Raw genomic sequence first — 16,153 nt, 5'->3', positions numbered from 1 at the left:
GGAAAAAATATTCCATCTGACAGTCACTGAAGGAGACGTTTACACAGGGGGGTTTGGGTTTGGCTCTGCTCTAAGTAGCAACTGTAAAAATGGTGCATTTTTACTCAAAAAAAAATTTCATCTCCTGCTTAGTCACTACCACAGCCAGGTCTGGATTAGATTAGCAGGAGCAACAATATTCAAGTTTAAGTGCAGATATGTAACACATCATCAGTTTTATGGAGCCAGTTCTGGTTTCACTCCCGAGAAAAGCTCACCAGAATTTACTTTTCTCTGCAGCAAGATCTCTGTATTCCTCCCTGTTTTGTACAGTGCTACATTTTAGAAAATAATTTATCTCAGTAGATTCATGTACATGTTCCATTTTCAGCCTCCAAGTAAGCCAAGGCTTTAAAAACACCCTGCAGTGATCCAGCTTTTAGGCAAGGAAACCCTGCTTTTACGTAAGGAAATCTTGCTTTTCAGGTGTGAATTATGACAATTAATTATCTGAATGAAAACACAAACACGGACATGCACACAGCAAAAGTTCTCAAACGAGATGAACTAAAGGCAAGAGGAATTAGAGAGCATTAAGAACAGTCCAAGCCAAACCGTATCCAGCTTTATTAAAGGTACTTTTCATGAACAATCATGGTAATTTAGGCAGGACATGGGCTACAATCTGCAACATTTTACAACAATTGTCAAACTCCCCTCCCTTTGTGGACTACTGAAATGGAGAAGTTGATAAAAACCGTAAGAATCTGCAGCTCGCGCTTGTAGAGGGCAAAGTTTAGAGTGAGGGTGGACACGTTCACATCCGCGCGTTGTTTGACAACTCTGCACGAACCAACCCTGACTGTGAGAGGGAAATAACATTTAAAGGCAGGTTTCTGTATCTGAGGATCCACAATAGAAAAGAGGAAGTGCAGCTCATTTTTGAGCCAGTACATCCCAGATTGGACACCAGAAATCGGGATCATCCGACAGCGGACTGAGCGTGGTGTGTCCCAAAATGCCAGTTTTGCCGTGGTTTGGAGCGACGGGCTCTGGGTAAACAGGGAGACACCAAAGGAGAACTGATGGCATTGGGATTTGGAGTAGGCAGCAGCACCTTGGGAGCTTTGATGTTCACTTGCACATAACTGACACGCAGCATGGGGGAATCCCTTCCTCCTCCCTTCAGGAAGAGCCCTTCTTCCAAAAACTGGGGGACTGGCAAAAGCTTTTCTTATTAAAATTTAGGTTTTGAGAAATAGACTAAATGACATTTGTCCCCATTGCCCCCCACCCCCCAGAACACAACAACGAAGCGGTCTGTGTGCTAACAACATAGCTTAAAAAAAAGTAAACCAAAATTCTGCATTGTTATAAAACTTGATAAAAAATAGTATTTCAAACTGTACAGTCACCAGAAGTACACAGTTATCAAAAATTCACACGTTTTACTTGGCTTCACCAGCACCTTCAGCTTTCTGTGCCTGAAAAGAGAAAGGGGAACAAGTCAACACATTAAAAAAAATGGACACTTGTTTTTCTAAATAGCCAAAACCCTGAACAGAACAGATCCTCTCTGGGCTGCACAGCCCTGATTTTTAATAAAATTAAATCTAGCATTTGTGGCACCATAAAATACAACTTACAAGTTGCTTTGGGAACTTTTCAGAAGAACAGTAACTGCATGTGGCAACATCCCCTGGCAACAGGCAACTTAAACTCTTTACCAACATCCCCCACACCTGTGTTCAGTGTCATAAGCAACACTCGTCGTTGCCACAAGCCAAGACGTGTCCCAGTGCGAGAGGGAAAGGAATCAATCCTGGTACAAGACAGGCTGCTGGGATACCTGGTCTGTTTTGGCATCTCCGTTTTCTGCGGGGTTGTTTCCCTCCTTGCCAGCATCAGCTTTTCCCTTCTTCCCCTTGGGCACCTTCTCGCTCTTCTGTAAATGCAAGACAACATTTGCCGTCAGCTCCCAGCAGCCAGACACGAGCCACAGCCCCAGAGCGAGGGTGGGGAACACCACGGCTGCCTGCTGGCCCCAAAAGAACACAGCACACCAATGTTTGTTTGTTTAAGGGATTGACAGCAAGCGTGAAGAGTCTTCACTTCGGTATTTTTTATGCAAATTCTGTAAAATCTGCAAGTGTTCAGTTCAGCTTTATGCAGCGACGATGCAGCTCCATTTCCTCGCTACACAGCTGTTAATCAAAGGTTCATCAGTTGTTATTATTGCCAGGCAATGCCAAACCTCATCCCCCATTCACCTCTCTAAACAGCCCCTGACCCAACTCACCTTTGGAGCTGCTTTTTTAGGTTTGGGCTCTGGCTTTGGAGGAGCAGGCTTCTGCAAGGGAGAGAAAAACTGTGTTAGACACTCATGAAATGGCCTGGGTTGGAAGGACATTAAAGCCCATCCAGTGCCACCCCTGCCATGGGCAGGGACACCTCCCACTGTTCCGGGCTGCTCCAAGCCCCATCCAACCTGGCCTTGGACACTTCCAGGGATCCAGGGGCAGCCCCAGCTGCTCTGGGCACCCTGTGCCAGGGCCTGCCCACCCTCCCAGGGAACAATTCCTGCCCAAGACCCCATCCAGCCCTGCCCTCTGGCACTGGGAAGCCATTCCCACTTGTCCTGGCACTGTAGGCCCTTGTGACAAGTCCTGCTCCAGAGAAACAAACTTTTTTTTTTTTTTTTAAACATTCAGGCCAAATAGCTTAGTTTCAAGAAAGCAAACAAAACCATTTGAAACTGCAGCAGTTATTTGGCTTGTCAATTATTTTACCACTCCCATAGCACCACATAATGGGGCAGGTGCTTAAGGCAGGAACTTATTTTCTACTGACAACTGGTGTCTCCAAAGCACCTCCAGCTCTGACACGTACTTACACACCCAGTGGTCATGTGTAAAACCACCAAGTGTTGTGACATCTCTGCTCAGCAAGAGGATACTCACTGCAGATAACCTCGCTGATCTCCGCTGTGGCTGTTGGAAAAGGAAAATGGTTCTATTGAAATGACGTGGAATACAAACTCTCAAAATCGCACAAAATAGCTCTCTTCCCAAAGTAGTAAACCCCCAGAAATTATGTTTATAGGTCTTTAGCTTTTAGAAATTTAGGCGGCAGTTCCCTTTTTCTGTGTTCTCAAGAAACAGGAGGCTACGCCATTGAAATTACTAACAGCTAATGATAGTTAAGTAGATTTTATACAGTTAGAAGTAGATTTCTCATGGTTAAAGCACAGTTAAGACTTTGAAAAGCCAGAATCAATTGAGACCAACCCTCCCCCCTACTCCCCAGTTATTCTGATGACGTTAAACCTCAGCTTCCAGCGGAAACACTTGATGATCCAACTTTCTCAAAACACTGAACTTCTTACCTCATCCTTAACTTTGGCCTTATCGCCCTTGGTCTCTCCTTCAGCCTGGGGACATGGACACACGTTGTAGGGACGAGTGATGGGGACGACCCTCAGTCACCAGCCGCTATTTTAACCCCCCACCCCCCCCCCAAATCCGAAGGGGAACATCCCCATCCCACCGCCGGCGGGTACCGGCCCCTCCCCGCGGGGCCGGGGCGGGGGATGCCGGGGCACAACCCCACACCGACGCGGCCCAGGCGGGGCGGGCGCCGCCGCCTCCCCGGGCTGTGTGCGGGGTTTGTGCGGGGGCGCCGCGGCCCCCTCAGGGCGGCCCCCCCCTCCCGCCCCCGCCGTTTTGGCGGCAAAGCTCTGCCGCCGCTTCCCGCCCTTTCCCGCCCCACACCGGCGCTCCCCTCCCCCCTCCCCTCACACCGACCTCCCGCCAAAACCAACCGGTTCGGACCGGCGGGGACCGCCGGCCCCTCCCGCACCCCCGGCCCCCCCGGCCCTCGCCGGTAACGGGCCCCGCGCCGCCCCCACCCCCGGTGAGGCCTCGCTCCTCCGTTACCGCCCCGAAAGCGGGGGGGGGGGAACGCGTAGTCCCGCCCCCCCACAGGCGGCTCGGTGCGGGGGAGGGGGGGGAAAGGACACCGTAAGGGGCGAGAGGACACCGGGAGTGGGGGGGCGGCAGCTCCACGTACCTTTCTCTTCGGCATGGCTCCGTGTGTGCGAGTGTGTGTATATGTGTGAAGGAGAGCGGAGCGCGCTGGGCGGCGTGAGGGGGCGGAGGGAGCGGGCGGAGGGAGGGAGGCGGGGGTGGGGGAGCCGGGCGCGCTGGGCGCGGGGGGCTGCGGGCGCGGTGCGGGGAGCGGTGCGCGGGGCTGCACCCGGCGGGCTGCGCTGGTCCCGACCCCACTAATTGGAATCGGGTGTTTATAAAGTTTTATATAGAGCCGGACGCGGCCCAACCGGTTCCAGCCGGATCCCCGCCGCCCCGCGCGCCCATTGGCCCGCGGGGGTCACGTGGGGTGGGGCCAAGGCGGGGAGGGAGGGGAGGGGATGGGTTTGGGAGGGGGCGCGCGGAGGGGGCGGCGCGCGCGCAATTCACACCCCCCCCCCCCCCTCCGTGCGCGCGCGCGGGAAACCCACGGGGGTGTGAGGGGAGGGGGGGGGCGGCAAAATAAAAATGGGGGGAAAAGGTGAAAATTTGGGATGCAAAGGGCGGCTCGGGGGAAAGGGGGACACCCCCAGCCCGCGCCCCGCCGCCATCCCGCGCGCAGGTGAGCGGAGCTGTTCGTTCAGCACCTCCGGCCCCGCGGGGCCCCCGCGCCGGGAGGGGCTCCCGGGGGAACCACCGAGAGCCCTTTTTTCTGTAAAAACATGGGAGATGCGGAGAGTTGTATCCGAAGAAGGAGGCGACGGCGCTGGAAGAAGAGAGAAAAATGTTAAAAAGCAATAAAATGACGTTAAATCAATTCGCACAGGTGCCTGCTGCTCGTGCCAAGTGAGTCGGGAAGTTGGGCTCCTTCCAAGAGGGGACATTCCTCACACCTGGCACAGCCACAGCCCATGTGCTACAAATCCAACTAAAGATCTTCATCACCACTTTTCAGCTGAACCTCATTCAGAAAAACACCCCGAGGAACAACCTTTCCCCCTTTCCCTGCCCAGGTGAACGCTCAGGCTTTTTCAGACCTCAGCTGCACATTTTTCCAGCCGTGCTGATTTTTCCTATCTTCACTGCATAAACATGAATGATGGCAGTTCAGTTCTCAATGACAGAAGCCTGTGGCTCTATTCCCACAGATGCACCAGAAAGATGCGTTCCTGAGACTCTTGAGTTTGCCCAGATAACTGGAAATAACTGGAATTGTATTTACTAGAATAACTGAGGCAGGTGAAATGTACAGAGTCAGGTAACAGGAACCTTTTGCCACTGCTTGAAGGATTCTTCCTCCTCCCCTACTCCAGTGATGCCTTTTTATAAAATGGATTAGAACTTTCCATACAAGCCTTTTATAAACCAGAGCCTCACTTACCTCACCTGCAACAGGACCAGTACTTTGTGGAAAGCCACCACTGTGGCTTTGGTCACCTGTAAAGTCATAACACAATGGAAAACCTTTTCTTTTTTAAGGTAAAAATACATTTTTTGAGTAAAAGAGTCTCCCCATCAGCCTAGCAAAGCAGACTGGAGAGTTTCCATCCCGTGGAGAGTACACTGTTTCCAGAGTTTCCTGAAATGTGGAGAAAATAAAATACAGCAAAAGAAGTTTTAAATCAACAGCTCCCATCATCTCAGCACATTTTTATCCAAATTCTCTTTGCTACTTACACAAGAGGTGGTAGCTGCACGCAGCTTCACTCAGCCAGGCTTTAGGGTATCAGCAAACTGCTCACACTACACTGTAAAAACAACCTTCAAATCATTCCCAGGCTAACAGGAATCACATGAGGAGTCTGTCACAGGTTAAATATTATTATATTAAACCTGGATTCCAACTTCATCACACCTTGAAATAAACAGCTCTACATACTTTTAAACATTCAGGTTATTTTTTAAATAACTTTGGTATGAATATACTTTATTCCCAGTTTTACTACACACTTCACAATCACAGGCCAAGTGCTCAGTGTGCAGCACTTACAAGTCTTTTAAATCTGCATTTTGTGGTTTTCACCTGGAGGTAAAAAGAAACACTTCAAACCCAGCAACAGCTGGTACTGCCACACCTGTGTGTGCATCAGGAGCAAAAAATCAACACATTTTCAGGTTTTTTGATCATGGGGACGGAAGCCAGGAGAAATAAAGAGATGGAAACAATCTTAGAAATCAGCTTGTCCCTCTCCCTGCCAATGGAAAACTGAGAATAAATAATACTCCACAGCTGCACTGGCCACTCCCATTAAAATCAGCCAAACAGCCCTTTTGAACCATTTTGGCTGGGGTCAGAGGTTGGTTTTGGCTACAGTATTCCTGAATTAAGCCCACCCTCATTCCCTGGAACTCCCTCAGAGGGTTTGACACATGGTAGCCATCACCTGGATTTAGCCAATTTCCTTCCCTTTCTAAGACAGAAGGTTCATTCCCAACCCATCCTTTTTCCCTGCCTGCTCAGAGCCTTTCCCAAGGTCAGTCTGGTCCAACACCAGCACCTTCTGCATCTGGGTTTTCCCCACATACACTGCTCAGGAGAGATCTCAGAACTTGCTGAAGCTTTTGGAGCATCTTTTTTTCTTTACAGCAGGGCTGGAAACCCTTCCTTTAGCTCTCTGGAAACCAAGAGTGGATACATCCAACCCAGCAGAGTCAGGTGGGGAAAAGACAAGATGCTCTTACCGAGCAGGCAGTGGGGAATGTCCCTGACACCAGGGATAATCCTCTCCCTGCAGAAAGCAAGGCTCCCTTGATGGGACAGCAGAGGAAATCTCAACAGAAGATTCCCTACTGCAAAGCCACGGAAACAATCCGAGCCCAGACTGATTTAACAGGACTGAACTGGTTTGGCTGGGCCAGTTCAGGAGGAATCAGAGAACGGGAGGAGGCTCATCGCAGTTAACTTCTTGTCACCGGAACACCTGGCCTGTCAAGGACTGAGCAGCAGAGACCAGCAGGATGCAGGTATCTGTCACCGGGGCAGGGAGGCGACACAGGACGGCACCACCTTCCTCAGCAGCATCACAGACAGGGAGAGCTCACAGTACCCATCCCTGCCCCGGGCAGGGCCAGCAGGACCTGGATGCAGCCTTGGAGCAGCCCTGGATGCCCACGGCGGGACCCCACCGAGCCAATCCCTCCGGGCAGCAGCTGCTCCCTCTGAACTTTCCCAGAGCCCAGCACCTGTGTCATGCAGACACCGTACACAATCTCTCAAAGAAGTCTGCTCTCTTGTGCTCCAGCGCCTGCAGGAAGCCCTGGATCCTCTCCTCCCGCAGGGCCGTGCATTTTTGCAGCAGAGTCCGCCGGCGCCGCGAGTCTCCCTGGGACGCGCACCCTTCCTGCTGCAGCTTCTTGGTCACGTAAGCCTGGTCCCTCTCCATCTGCTGTCGCCTCCTCTCCTCCATGTAGGAGTCTCTGGCCTTCTGGAGTGAAAAGCAGCGAGTGTTAGCACCTCACCAGGCCTCCCAGCTCACCTGTGGTACAGGGGGTAGCACCAACAGCCTCTGCCAGCCATCGATCTGCAGGTTCACTGACACTGGGTCTGCCTCTTCCACTTTGAGGCAGCCTGCTTGACTGGTTATAAAAAATACAGGGATGTCCTTCTGGGCCTTCCCTCCAAGACATGACTCTGCTCAGAGCATTAACTCCTAGTTAAAACAGATAAAAGTCAGGACAGATTGTGGGAAAACCCTCAGAGAGGAACAGCTACAAGGGAACTTCTGAACCCCAGACTCTATGCACAGTTATCCTCACCAGTGTTATCACAGCATTTTTGATCCTATTCCCCTGGCTACTGAAAGGTTTTAGGGGATTCCAAGCCATGACTTATAGGGCAATTCTTTGAGATAGTCCAGTATTGAGCTAATCAGCTTCAAAACAAAAGCAGGAATAAGCTCAGCATTCCCAAATTTCTGTGATCTAACAGTGTACTGGCTTGAAACACAGCAGGAGAAAGGCAAAGGCAGGAGCCATCCTTGCCTACCCTTCAAGTATTTGAAATATTTTGTTGTAGAACATCACTTTAAGATTTCTCTTTATTGTATGTGTCTTGGGCTGCAGCTTCCAACAGCAAAAACACATCAGCAGGCAGGAATATTAAGCTTCTATTTTTAAAAACTATAAAACTGGCCACTGTGACATAGACTCACACACACACACTGGTCTTTCAAACAAGCAAGAAGAAATAATTAGTCTAACGAGAGCCTGACTCACACTCATCCCCACAGTTTCCCTGAGCCCAAGGCAGCTCTGGCTCTGGAAATTAGCTTTTGTTGTGCTGGGAATGAGAGCAGATATATCCCCAGCCACAGCAAACCCACTGAATGGATGCACTCCAGGGCTGACTTGAACTGCAAGGATCATCAGCCCGTTGAGCAGAAGACTTCCACCCTCAAAGTGCAATTCTGTTTATTGCCCAGAAAAGACTCAATCTGACCACTGCAGGCTGGCCAGCCAACACCTGCATCCCTTCCCCAAGATCTACCAAGTACCAAAAGCAGGGTCTAACTGATCCTGGGACTACCTATTTTAAATTTAAAAAGACCCAGCTCCTAAATCTCAGTTCCTCTGAGGGGAAAGTCCTTCCTTTGCACAACTGTGAGGGTTCCCTGCAAAAAAGGGCAGCCTTAGACACTGCCAAGTGGCTCTTACAGGGAGAAAACTGACCAGAGAACAAATCTGGACAATGAGAAACCTTAATAATAGCATGGCATGAACACATCCAGCCACCAACCAGAACTCAGAAAAGATGAGAATAGCTGGGAACAGAAGCTGCATTTGTTGCCTGTCAGAAACCAGCACCAGGACCAAAGTCAGAACAGTGACCTTACTGTTCCAGACAGAGGCCAAGCTCATGGCAATGACAAACACTACTCCCTTTTTTGCTTCCCTCTTCATGCAGAAGGTGAACTGCCATTAGATGTACTAATACAATGAATTTCTGGTAGGAAAAGGGCAAACTTGGGCCAGAAATAGGAACAAAAGACGTTAAGGACGTGGAGAGTTTGGATGCTGCCAGACTGGCTGCACCTGATTAAATTCAGCCAGAACCACAACTGGCTATAATCTCTTTGACAACTCTCAGGGGTGAGCAAGGTCCCTGAAGGTAGAAAAGGGCAATGTAATACCTGTCTTTAAAAAGAGGACCCAAATAATTAAGGAACAGACACATTCAGCAGCCAGATGTGGCAGAGGGTAAGAGCTGCCACACTGAGGTCTGCCAGTCACTGCTGTCTCTGTGTCACAAGCTGCTGCCCCCCACATTTCTCCATCAAGAGCTCCAGCTCCCACACTTGTTTTGCTTAAAAATAGCCAAATTACTAACTCACTCCTGAATTGGCTAGCTTTATCAGAACCAGGTCAGGGAGAGCTCACAACAACAGATCTAAAAGGAGAGGAACAATGTCAATGAGCAATAGGAACAATGCCTTCAGCGAGTACATCTGGACCCACCAGAAAGAGGACACTTGTCCACAGACTCACAGCTCAGGCAGCCTCATTTCAGCACCCAGAAAGGAAACTCTAAATACACTTGTTACAACCCTAAAAACAGTGGTGGAGTTAGAGGAAGAGCATGTGAGTACTCCCTGCTTGTTCCAGCGTGAACTCAGCATCTGCTTACAGCACTGATGAAGTGTTGGAGTTAAACTGGCAGATTTCACCCTGTGGCAAAGCAGGAGTGTTCACTTGGTGTGTGAGTTCTGGGACAGATGCTCCAGCGGGTGGAATGAGGAATGAGTAACAGAGACAGTGCTGACTTTGGATATTTTGGGTCTTGCTGGAAGTAGAGGAGTCTGGCCACACACCAAGATGTTGTAACAAGCCACAGGGGTACAGGAGAAGCAACACATGAGCTGCTACTGAAACAAGATCTTAACTAACAATTCCTGCTCCCACTTTGCAGCCTCTCACCTGATCTCCAGCTGCTGTGCAGGTAACACATGGGGTTGGGCTTTCCGTCTCCCCAAGGCTCCCTTACCTGTAAAGCACTGTAGTTCATCTGGAACTGAAGGATAGCCTCACACAAGTTCCAAAAGGAATATTCTGGCCACAAGACTGATTGAAAAACCAGGCATGAATGGGATGTCTGCAGAAAGCAAGATCACCAACAATTTAATCATTGAGCAAGGGAGAAAGTCATTAAGATGCAGTTCTGTTGGGCAAACGATGCCAGTTTCCCCACAGAGGTTTTACCTAGGCTGTGTTATCAGATTCTACTTAAAGTGACGTAAATACCAGCCAGGAGAGTCTGAAATTGCACAATGTACAGTCCTTCTAATTAGTTTTTAATGTTGGGACACCAGTCATCCACTACTCCAAAGGCATCAGCAGAATTCTTTCTAATGCTGTGTTGGTCTTCAGAGAAGTATTTTTAATAGCTTAAGCATCACAGATTTATAAAAAACCTAAAATAGCAACACTAGAGTACCAAAGGCTAAGGGAATAACAGTTGAACTGAGGATCAGGACATGACATTTAAGCCATTCTTCAAATGACATCTCATGATATTCCTTACTGCCCACTCATGGCATTTAAACTGCTTAATGAAGCCAAGAGCTGTGGTGCACTGAAGATATCCTTGAGCTGGATGATGACAGCTTTCAAGTTAAAACCTATTTTTGCCACCAAGTTCCCCAAAAGCTTCAGGTAAATGTGTTTCTATGATGACTGCTAAAACAATGTAACACTTAACAGGACTCTGCCATCGAGAGGAGCAATCAAAGTGTTATTTCATAGCATCGACACCTAACCAGGGTATAGGTGTGCCCAAAAACAGGGGGAAGAAAGGGCATGCCTTGGTAGGTAACCACAGCTCAGGCCAGACAACTTCTGAGAACTTGCCAATTAAATAATTTGTAATGGGAGCATTTGATGTGGTTGCCTAAAGGCAGTTGGGTTTTGGCTTCAAACTGTACCTGTAAAACATGTGAACTTCAAGTGAAGCAGTTCCACTCAAAAGTTCTCTACAAACAAGTAATTATCTAAAGGTGAGGAGCAAAAGGATGAGAATTCATGATTTTAGGCAATCACAGAACTGCAAGGAACAGATTCCTCAGAGGTGCCCAGCACTCAGTCCATCCAGGAAGTTACCTAACCCCTGGCAGAAGGAGTTTCAGAGCCCCCACATCCGCTTGCACCTGGAGCCAGTGGAACCCTCAGCACCCTCAGAGGTAAAGATGGAATACCCCAAGGGAGAACAGAGATTTTACCTGCCAGAGCAAGAAATCACTGAGGCGAACCTCTCCAGAGGTTCTTATCAGCAGGTCTGGGTCGGGGGAGTTGTTGGTGTACAGACACTTATCCAGCAGCGACTCAGACACGTCACTAAAAGACAGACACAGTTTATTAGCCCCTTTTCCTGACCTGATGGGTGTGGCACAAATCAGAAATAAGGGGTTTTATGTAAACCCAGGGTTGCAGATTAAAACTGGGTGGTGGAGCTGAACCACAGCCAGTCATCAGCTTGCTTCTGACAGACACTGCTGTCTGCTCCACAGGCTACTCCAAATGCTATTTCAGCCCCCAGAGCATCCCACTCCATGCTCTTTGAAACATAACACAGTGGTGGAAGCAGACTGTGAGGGCTTCCATCTGGAGCAGGGAGCAGAGTGTAACTATTCCTTCTCCTTCAGGGTGGAGGAACAGTGCAGCATTCATGATTCATCTGTTGTTTGACCTCATAGCTAAGACTGTCAGCCAAGCAGCCAATTGTTGTGGCATAAAATCTGCCTTCACATTTAAACTAACTTAAGACACAGACCTAATTTCTTTTCTGTCTTGGTTATGTATCTATCACCATGGTAACTGAAATAATAAAAGCCAAACATTGCATAGTAACTTTAAGTCATTTGTTCCAGTCACACTGGTTTAATGAGATCTATTTAAAAGCCACTTGGCTTCTGAGAGATTTCTCAAGGAGTGTGAGTGGTAAGACAGGCAGGATTCACCCAAAAGCCTCACACAGAAAGCCAAGAGCTACCTGGGTTCCAGCAGTCCTTGTTCCACCCCCCAGGCCATCTCCCTGACAGCATTGCTGATTTCATGTCTCGATGTGTATGCAAAGCAGACATTCAGAAAGCACCTGCAAAGAGGAAAAGATGTGAAAGGCTCGTCCTGGGAAGGGCCAGCAGATTACAGTGATGTGTGCTTGTAGGAGCAAGAAGAAAAAAAGAGGTGTAGCATGTCTGCCAAGTCCCAGCCCTCAGGAAGAGGAGGAAGATGTGAGGTATCAGCTATTTAAACTGAGTGTCACTCACTTGTTGTAGTTCCTGGTTGCCAGCACAGCTTGGGCAATCAGCTCCTGGATATCCACAGGCAGGAGAGGCAGGTCCCCGAGGACACGGATGCACACCCCATGCTTCTTCAGGTTCTCCCTGCACCCAACCAGAGTGGGGACCACAGAAAACACATCAGTTTCTACTGCACAAGTGCCAACATCCACCCACAGCTTCAGCAAAACTGAGAACTGGAGAAAGGCAAAACCACCAAATGTTTCTCAGGTGTGCAAAACGGGCTGAGATTTGATCATCCCAAACCATCCCATAAAGGGAAACTGATCATTCCCCACACAAGACGTAACCGAAGGACTAGGAAATGATCACGGATTAGGCCTCCCTACCTATGGAAGCTTAGAACACAACCACAGGCTCTGGGCACCTCTAACTAATCAAAAATTAAGACAAAGCTTTGATATTGCATGAAAACAACATCTGGCACTCTTGGTTTCTGATTGTGCTGTGTTCATCTGAAAGCTGTCCGTCCCCACGGTTTGGATGGGACAGCTGACACAAATCTGGTGTGCAGGGGGACTGTGCATGCAAAGAGCTCTACATCCCACCCAGGCAGGCACAGCCCCTCCAGACAAATCTCTCACTGGAGGTGGGGAAGGCTCTCCTCCCTTAACCCATTTTCACAACTTGTAACATCCCTGCAATCCATCGTGTCCTGCTCCAGTTCCACCCTGTGGGTCACAGACATGGGGTCTCTTACTGTTCCTCCAGGAGGCGGCTGAACTTCTGTCTGGCCAGGTCCATGAGCCCATCCACCTCCTCCTTGGAGCGTTTGAAGTTCTCAATGCTGAAGGCATAAACTGTCACCTCCCGAATGCCCAGATTCAAGCACCACCGCAGTGTCTGCAAGAAGACAAAATGTAACCATCAGGCCAGCAAGACACAACTTCTCCACTGTAAAACCTTCCTGTGGTTTCCCACGATGCCAAGGACGACCATCAAAAATATGAAACCCCTAGATGTGAATTCCAGATTCATTTTAAAAAACAGGAGGAAAATATCACTACCTGAGGATGAGAATCCATCACAGGGGACTAGTCCAGCCAGGAAAAGCACCTCTTGTAGATAACATTGTAAATTATATAATACTGTACCTTTCAAAACCTTTTCAAAGAAAGCCAAACTGTTTCACAGAAGTAAAAGCTTTGAGATCTGTGAGGTAGATATTTAGAGTGTTAAACAGGGGGAAGAACAGCTGAACAGAATGACTCTGCAAGGTAACACAGAGAGGGAGGAGCTGAAGCTGTGAATCCTGATGATGAACACCAGCTCCAAGCACAGGCCTGGCTCCAGTGAAGGAACACAAGACACCAGTCCAGCAGCAAACACAGCTCAATCTCCCACCACACCAAGGCAGAAAACATCCTCCCCACCTGTGCCAGCTTATCAAAGCCCTGGGAATGTCCCTGCTGTCTCTCCACGTGACACTTCTGGGCGTACCGGCGATTGCCATCCATGATGAAGGCAACGTGCTTGGGCATTGGACCTGCCTGGAAAACAGGGAGAAACACAGGAGACCAGCAAGTGAACAGGCATCTCCAGCACAGAGAGCTCAGCCCCACTGTCCCCAGCAGCACTGCGTGTTCCCAGGAGTGCAGTGGTATCTCCCAGCAGCAGGAAACCTGCAGCTGGAACGAGCACAGAGCTCATTTCCTCTTTGTCTACCCCAGTTTAGGGTCCCCAAAGAAAAAGGTCAGTGATGAACTGCCTGAACTGAAAAGCAGCTTTGGCCTCCCCATTTCTTTGATGACAGAGAGCTGCAGTTCTCAGGAGCTCAGTGCTGACACAGCTGCAGCCGTGGAGGAGGGCACATGCACGTTTATGCTGCATTTTTTATTTCACAGCTCAAGGGCCTTTTCACAGACACAATTAACTTCAGTGGAAACAAAAAAAAAGGTCATAAGACTTCCCTCCACAAAGAGGAGTGTTCCTTTCCACTGACCTCACTGGGCCTGACAGCGAGAAGGGCAGCAGCACCAGTCTCAAGCCTGAGCAAGGAGAGAATTTTCCTGGAACTGGTGAGTTTTTGTTCCAGTACTCAGTTTCATTTCTTAAACTCCCAGTGTGAGGATCTCTCTTCTCTCCCTCCTTCCCATCAGCAAGGGCACAAATCCTTATTGGCAAGCACTGCCTGCAGCCTTGCTCATTTGCAAGGCTAAGCCTAAGTAATCTCCCAGCCTGGGATGCTGTTCAGGGATGTACATCCAGTGCCAGCACTAAATGTACCCTTGCCAACAATGCTCCCTTCTCAGAGCGCTGCAGCCACAGGGACAGTTCCACCCTGAAGAACCTGCCAGCTCTTCACCGCAAAATCCACCCAAATCCACCCCTTACCTTAATGATGTTGGCACAGAACCTCTCTATGATGGTCAGCTCGCCCTCTCTGATCCACGACATGTTTCACTGAGAGCTCCTTTCCTTTACCAAAGGGAAGATGAAAATAAAGGGGTTAAATAGGATTGATTGAGCGCAAAGCAAACAAACCACCTTGGAAACATCAGCTCTGACTTGCTGCTCTGGAGCCCTTTACATTGTCTGCGTGAGTCCTTTGATAAGCAGGCAGTGGGGAAACTGAGAAACGGGCTCTGGAATGTTCCAGCTGTGTCATCAGAGTGGATTCTGCACCAGCTGGTGCAGGGAAAACCACCCCTGAGTCCTTCAGCCCGGAGGACTGGTGGGTTGGTACACACCCGCGATTTGGGCGCCACTCGCGGGTGGCAGCAGCACAAACAATCCAGATCCAACCACCTGGAATTCGCCCCACAGCCAGGGGCAGCAGCAGACTGAGTTACAGCGATGAGTTCGATTTCCGTGCGGGCTTTCTCCGCCTCTTCCCTCAGGAAGGGATCCCTGCCCGCAGCTGCAGCCACAAAACATGAAGGCAAGGAACTGCTGAACCTCGGGCTGCTCCTGAAGCTCTTAAAGCTGCCCTTGCACGGCTCGGGCTGAGACCATCCAACGCCACCGCCGGCTGCTAACGCTCAGCTAGGGGCAATCCACCTTTCACGCGCCATTTTACACAGTCATCCCACAGAACGACCTTCACAGAGGGTTGTAAGGCCGGGGCAGAGCACGGGAGGGCCGTGCCTCGCTCCCCGGGCCGGGCGGCGCAGCCGGGAGGCTCCAAGTCCCGGGACGCCGCTCCCGCCCCCGGCAGCGAGCAGAGCCGGCGGACAGCGGGACGCACACCCAGACCCTGCGGGCGACTCAGCTCCCGGCAGCCCCCCGGGCGCTCCCCGGCGGGACGCTCACGGTGGGGACGGGGCGTCCCTTAGGCCTCCACCGGCCCCGTGAAGCAGGGACGCGGCCGCCGGCGGGAGAGACACGGCGGAAGGAGACACTCCCCGCCCGCAACGCCCCCGCCGCGAGGCGTGGCCCGGCGCTCCCCGCGGTGCCCGGTAAGCCCCGGTTCTCCCCCCGGTCCCTCCCGGTGCCCGGTACCTGCGCCGGCGGCGCCGCCTCAGCCTCCGCCGGAGGGTGACGTGCCCTTCCGCTTACGTCACACGGCGGCGCCGACGGCGGGGGGCGCGCGACGGCGGGGCGGGGCTGGGGCGGGGCTGCGCCTGCGCAGGGGGAGGCGGGGGGGGGCGCCGTGAGGGGAGGGGGGATGATGGCGGGGTTGTGGCTGTGAGGGCAGGGGGAGATGATGGCGGGGTTGTCTCTGTGAGGGGAGGGGGAGATGATGGCGGGGTTGTGGCTGTGAGGGGAGGGGGAGATGATGGCGGGGTTGTGGCTGTGAGGGGAGGGGGAGATGCTGGCAGGGTTGTGGCTGTGAGGGCAGGGGGAGATGATGGCGCGGTTGTCACTGTGAGGGGAGGGGGAGATGATGGCGGGGTTGTGGCTGTGAGGGGAGGGGGA

General features: G+C 50.8%; 2 protein-coding genes across 6 annotated transcripts; both read right to left on the bottom strand.

The window, feature by feature from the left end:
- Nucleotides 1-577: 577 nt before the first annotated feature.
- Nucleotides 578-4,148, bottom strand: HMGN2 (high mobility group nucleosomal binding domain 2). Its single transcript, XM_069035891.1, has 6 exons — nucleotides 4,048-4,148; nucleotides 3,365-3,409; nucleotides 2,940-2,969; nucleotides 2,279-2,329; nucleotides 1,829-1,924; nucleotides 578-1,463 (listed from the first exon to the last, which is right to left on the bottom strand). The coding sequence occupies exons 1-6, from the start codon at nucleotides 4,060-4,062 to the stop codon at nucleotides 1,428-1,430; spliced, it is 273 nt and encodes a 90-aa protein (XP_068891992.1). The 5' UTR covers nucleotides 4,063-4,148; the 3' UTR covers nucleotides 578-1,427.
- Nucleotides 4,149-4,424: 276 nt separating this feature from the next.
- Nucleotides 4,425-15,813, bottom strand: DHDDS (dehydrodolichyl diphosphate synthase subunit). Of its 5 annotated transcripts, none has more exons than XR_011156294.1 (10): nucleotides 15,737-15,813; nucleotides 14,630-14,713; nucleotides 13,669-13,785; nucleotides 12,996-13,138; nucleotides 12,263-12,379; nucleotides 11,986-12,087; nucleotides 11,216-11,330; nucleotides 9,985-10,092; nucleotides 5,386-7,429; nucleotides 4,425-4,770 (listed from the first exon to the last, which is right to left on the bottom strand). XR_011156294.1 is itself a non-coding variant. In XM_069035889.1 (9 exons), exons 2-9 carry the CDS (start codon nucleotides 14,690-14,692, stop codon nucleotides 7,193-7,195), a joined length of 1,002 nt encoding a protein of 333 aa, XP_068891990.1. In that variant the 5' UTR covers nucleotides 14,693-14,713; nucleotides 15,737-15,813; the 3' UTR covers nucleotides 4,425-7,192. The 5 variants fall into 5 exon arrangements, 2 of the variants coding, with proteins under 2 accessions (XP_068891990.1, XP_068891991.1); XR_011156293.1 differs by having other exon boundaries at nucleotides 4,425-5,583; nucleotides 5,682-7,429; XR_011156295.1 differs by having other exon boundaries at nucleotides 5,682-7,429.
- Nucleotides 15,814-16,153: the final 340 nt, after the last annotated feature.

This window comes from Aphelocoma coerulescens, chromosome 23, assembly GCF_041296385.1.
Source record: "Aphelocoma coerulescens isolate FSJ_1873_10779 chromosome 23, UR_Acoe_1.0, whole genome shotgun sequence".
NCBI lineage: Eukaryota > Metazoa > Chordata > Aves > Passeriformes > Corvidae > Aphelocoma > Aphelocoma coerulescens.
Note: the sequence above shows the minus strand (reverse complement) of the source record. Positions and strands in the feature narration are given on the sequence as shown.